The 5,661-nt window shown below is 38.4% G+C and overlaps 1 protein-coding gene across 1 annotated transcript; it reads left to right on the forward strand.

The window, feature by feature from the left end:
• The first annotated feature begins 1,228 nt into the window (after positions 1 to 1,228).
• LOC118069889 (uncharacterized) lies at positions 1,229 to 2,188 on the forward strand. The gene has a single exon (XM_035088235.1). The coding sequence runs from the start codon at positions 1,229 to 1,231 to the stop codon at positions 2,186 to 2,188; it is 960 nt and encodes a 319-aa protein (XP_034944126.1).
• Positions 2,189 to 5,661: the final 3,473 nt, after the last annotated feature.

Genomic DNA, 5,661 nt, shown 5'->3' on the forward strand with positions numbered 1-5,661 from the left:
TTATTCTTAGGTACTATTTAAATAAATATAAAATGAATTATTACATTTATCTTACCTACATAATTAATTTTTATTAATTATTTCAATAAACAATAACTGTCGTTTTATATTCCAATTCACTATTCCAGTTTTTTATCTCACAGATGAAATATAGGAACGGAATTGAGTAAAATCGGTGTTACCGCCGACCTAACATCGGGGGTTGCGCGTAAACGCTTCAACGAACTTTTGTCAGAGAAGAGAGACTTAAAATATTATTTTTCTAAAAATATCTTATTAATATTATAAGTATTATTATCGAAGCCTTTGGCTCATTATCATCATGCATAATTAAATTTTTTTTTTCCTCATAAACATCGTTATTGGCTATAAAAAAATTGATTCGGTCGTACATTATTTTTTTCTCTCCTTTAGCGTGATTGCATATAAAATTTGTCCTAAAAAAATTCATTATTACAATTAATTAAATTATAAAAAAAATGACATTGATAGGCTTGAACACAAAACCTACGTTTCCGTAGTCGAGCGTGTTACCTCTGAGCTGTTACAAAAATATCAAATTTGTTTTATAGCTTCTATGGATGTTGCGAACAGAGCCGGATCTTTTCCATTTAAAAATTGGTGCTTGAGAATATAGTGGCTTAGGATTCTATAATGAAAGTAAAAGAGAACACAAATCTTATCTCTGTTCTCTCTTAGATTAAGGGGCGTGCCTGAAATAAACCTTCGCAGCGCCATCGCTCGATGGGTTCACAGAAACTTTTATATTGTGACCTGAGATTACTGACATGTTGACCCAAAATACCGATATGTTGACCGAAACTTCGTCCAGATTTTTAACACAGCATTAGACTTCTATGCTGGTCTCTCTTCTCTGGCGCAGACTAAACATCGGTGTTAACAAAAGCAGAGATGTGTGGCTGCATTGCACCAACTTCTGCTGTCAACCGACAGAGGCGCAATTGTGCCGGCCTTGGCAGTTGGCAGCAGTGGAAAAGCAGGCAGGCAGTATTAAAAAAGAAAAGTCTAATTTTATGTTCACGCCACAGCTATGGTTTAATAAATAATTTAAAAGTTAATTAAGGATTAATAAGTTGTATCGTTTGAATTGAATAAACATTACTATTTTGTTTAAACAATTGTTCTCCCACTTTTTAGTTAGATTTCCTATAAATCTACATTGGTGACCCCGAAAAAAGGAAAAACTAACCTAAAAAATTCGTTGCACATGACGAGAATTGACCAGTCGCCAGAAGAAACAGCTAGTGGTGAAATAGCAGAGAGTCAAGCAATCATTCAAGATAATATTACCGCAAATAGTACAGCAAGTTCGTCCAACATGACTGACAATCAACAACCCACAGGTAATCAAGGTGTACGAGAGTTTTCTGATGATAACGGCATAGCGTCAGTTGAGTTCAAGTTACCGCCATTTTGGAAGCAAGATCCAGCTCTGTGGTTTATCCAAGTCGATGCAATATTTCATCGCAAAAGAATTACCAGTGACAGCAGCAAATATTGGACAGTCATTTCCCACATTGATCCGGAATTGCTACAACATGTCTCAGACATTGTCAAAAAACCTCCCGAAGCTGACATGTACAATACTCTTAAAGAAAATCTTATCAGTCGTCTAAGCACAACTCAAGAACAACAATTACAAATTCTCCTTGATGATATTGAACTAGGTGACAACAAACCCTTACAGTTGCTACGTAAAATGCAAGACTTAGCTGACAACAAAGTAACAGAAGATGTTCTACGTTCACTCTGGTTGAAACGCCTTCCAGCTAACGTTCGCTTCGTTCTATCTGCCAACGTAGAAACTAGCTTGACTGCAGCAGCAACATTAGCTGATCGACTAGTCGAAATTAACCCAATACAAAGCGTCATGGCCGTCAGCAAGGTGAAGGACGTCGCAACAGCTACTCCAATTAAACTTTCTGAGGAACAACGATTAGACAAGCTAGGAAAAGCTGTACAAGCTCTACAAGTATCAATAAAAGAAATTAATAACGGTAGAAAAAGTCGTGATCATACACCAAGAAGCAGATCACGAGCAAGATCTCGTTCCTTCCATCGATCACCTGCACAAAACAATGGTATATGCTTTTATCATGAGCGATTTGGTGTCAAAGCTAACAAATGTGAAGAGGGTTGTACCTTTATTCAAAAACAGGGAAACTAAATAAGCTGTCCTTAAAGCAGACGGGAAGTGACAGCAACAGTCTCCAAAAAGAAATCCGTCTGTATATTTATGACAAAAATAACAAAATAAAATTCTTGGTTGACTCAGGTTCAATATTATCAGTATTACCTAGAGCATTCTTTAAGTCAAAACTGATGCCTAGCTCATTGAAACTTTATGCAGCAAATTCCAGTGTCATAGATACCTACGGCAGCAAAGTCATTAAAGTAGATCTTGACCTACGTAGATCTTTCAAGTGGTCTTTCACGATTGCAAATGTCAAGACACCGATCCTTGGAGCCGATTTTCTCAAACACTTTGGACTGCTCATTGATCTTCGCCACAAACGTCTTGTCGATGTTAATACCACTCTCACAACAAAATGTGATATCATACGAGCTTCTATGTATAGCATTTCTACTCTTAATCAGCAGAATACTTATTCTAACCTATTGAAAGATTTTGTTGTCATTACCAAACCTTCTACAACTCCACGCACTGAATCTACTTCTCCAGTTGCTCATCACATTGAAACTACGGGTTCCCCAGTCTTTGAACGTTTCAGAAAATTAACTGGTGACAAACTAACAGCGCTTAGGCTTGAAATCGAATACATGCTTGAACAATTAATGATCAGACCATCAAGAAGCCCATGGGCAAGCCCAGTTCATCTTACACCTAAAAAAACTGATGGCTGGCGTGTATGTGGTGACTACAGAAAGTTAAATGCCAAGACAACACCAGACAGATATCCATTACCACTTCTCCAAGATCTTTTCCAGCGTCTACACGGAAAAAAAGTGTTTTCAACTCTAGATCTAGTTCGAGCTTATCACCAAATACCCATGGCAGAAAAAGATATACCTAAAACAGCAATTAATACACCTTTTGGTCTGTTTGAATACCTCGTCATGCCGTTTGGCTTACGAAATGCGTCACAATCTTTTCAAAGGTTTGTTGATTAGTTTTCAGAGGACTTGACTTTGTTTTCGTATACATAAACGATGTAATTGTCATGTCAGAATCTCACGAGCAGCATCAAGAACATCTTAAGCAAGTTTTTCAGCGTCTTCGAGAGCACAAACTAGTCATCAACGTGAGTAAATGTGTTTTTGGACAAGAGCAAGTGCAATATTTAGGTTATACAATCAATCAAGATGGTTATAAACCACCTACGGAACGTGTAGAAGCAATAATCAATTATAAACAGCCAGAAACCATCCAAGAGTTACGACGTTTCCTCGGTGTAATTAATTATTATCGTAGGTGCATACCTGATGCAGCTAAACTTCAAGCACCTCTCAACGAATTTATCAAAGACTCAAAAAAGAACGATAAACGTAAGGTTCCTTGGACACCTGAAACAATCCAAGCTTTTGAAAAGTGCAAACAAAGCATCACAGAAGCAACACTCATGTCTTTTCCAGATCCTAAAGCACCCTTAGTTCTCACTACAGATGCTTCTGACACAGCAATGGGAGCAGTCTTAGAGCAGTTCGTTGATGGTCAATGGAAACCTATAGGTTTGTTCTCAAAAAAGTTAAGCTCAGCTGAGCGTAACTATAGCACTTACGATAGAGAACTCCTCGCAGTTTATTCAGCTGTCAAGTTCTTTCAACATTTTCTAGAAGATCGTACTTTTGTGACTAAGACTGATCATAAACCTCTTGTTTATGCTTTGCACAGGAAGACTGAACAAGCTTCACCTCGCCAACTTCGCCAGTTGTCATTCATTTCACAATTTAGCACAGAAATAGTATATGTCAAAGGTGAAGACAATATTGTAGCCGATGCTTTATCAAGGATCAATCAAATTAATATACCAACAATACTGAGTCCAGAAGAAATTCAACAAGCTCAAACCAACGATGAAGAACTTCAAGACTCGTTAAAAAATTCTAATTCTTCATTAAAATTACAACGTCTTAATGTTGACCCAGAGAAAGACATCTTCATTTACTGTGACATTTCTGCCGGCGTTGTAAGACCGTTCATCCCTAAAAATCTACGTAAAGCAGCTTTCAATACAGTTCATGGACTATCTCATCCTGGTGGCAAAGCAACCAGCAAACAATTAAAAGCTAAGTACATCTGGTCAGGGATCAAACGAGATGCTTTAGCTTGGTCTCGAAATTGTTTAGCTTGTCAAAGGGCTAAAGTGCATCGTCACACCAGATTGAAGCCTAACAACATTGAGGTACCAAGTACTAGGTTCAATCACATCCATATCGACCTCATTGAATTACCTATAGCTGACGGATTCAGATATTGTCTTACAGTTGTAGACAGATTTTCTCGTTGGCCAGAGGCTATACCCATTAAAGATATGACTGCAGATACAGTATCAACAGCTCTGTTTGACAACTGGATATGTCGTTATGGCACACCATTATCAATCACGTCGGATCAAGGTACTCAGTTCGAGTCAGCTCTATTCACTGCCTTAGCGAGGTTAATTGGTTCTTCGCGTATCAGAACGACACCTTATCATCCAGCTTCCAATGGAATGGTAAAGCGCATGCACAGAACTCTAAAAGCAGCTCTCATGTGTCATCCACAAGTTCCTTGGACTCGGCGCCTATCAACTGTGCTCCTTGGACTTCGCACATGCATAAAAGAAGACCTAAAAGCCTCACCTGCAGAACTATTATACGGGACAACGTTACGTGTTCCTGGTGAATTTTTCATGAATCAGGATATGCCAGTAGATCCACAAATCTTTGTAGAAAAATTCAGAGAATACATGAGAAGCATCAGACCAACTCCAACCGCTCACCACACGAAAGCTCGAGTCTTCATTCTCAAAGATTTACACAATTGTTCACATGTGTTTCTAAGAGATGATTCCGTAAAAAAACCTCTCGAACCTCCGTACTCTGAACCATACAAAATTATTCAACGAATAAGTGACAGAGTATTCAAGATTGTTGTTAATGGTGAAGAAAAGTCAGTGTCAATCGAAAGATTGAAACCAGCATACATAGCAAAAGATGACATCACTACTCCAGCGGAAGACGATGTACCTGAAACTCCAAATACTCATCAGTGGGGCTCGGGCATGGACCGGCCGAAAAAGACATATGCCAGGAAGAAGATATCGTTCCCGAGTGAAGGCACTAGGTCACTTGGGGGGGAGTGATGTGGCTGCATTGCACCAACTTCTGCTGTCAACCGACAGAGGCGCAATTGTGCCGGCCTTGGCAGTTGGCAGCAGTGGAAAAGCAGGCAGCCAGTATTAAAAAAGAAAAGTCTAATTTTATGTTCACGCCACAGCTATGGTTTAATAAATAATTTAAAAGTTAATTAAGGATTAATAAGTTGTATCGTTTGAATTGAATAAACATTACTATTTTGTTTAAACAATTGTTCTCCCACTCTTTAGTTAGATTTCCTATAAATCTACAGATGCCGGGTTGGCGTGCCATCTTGCGGTCATTATTATAAATGCTGACTACATTTCTTAGCTCCCATAA

Source organism: Chelonus insularis, unplaced genomic scaffold (genome assembly GCF_013357705.1).
Source record: "Chelonus insularis isolate UGA/USDA-ARS -01 unplaced genomic scaffold, ASM1335770v1 contig_466_pilon, whole genome shotgun sequence".
Taxonomy (NCBI): Eukaryota; Metazoa; Arthropoda; class Insecta; order Hymenoptera; family Braconidae; genus Chelonus; species Chelonus insularis.

Excerpts from the sequence above, each read along its gene's own strand:
- LOC118069889 (XM_035088235.1), top strand. The coding sequence starts at position 1,229 with ATGACGAGAATTGACCAGTCGCCAGAAGAAACAGCTAGTGGTGAAATA.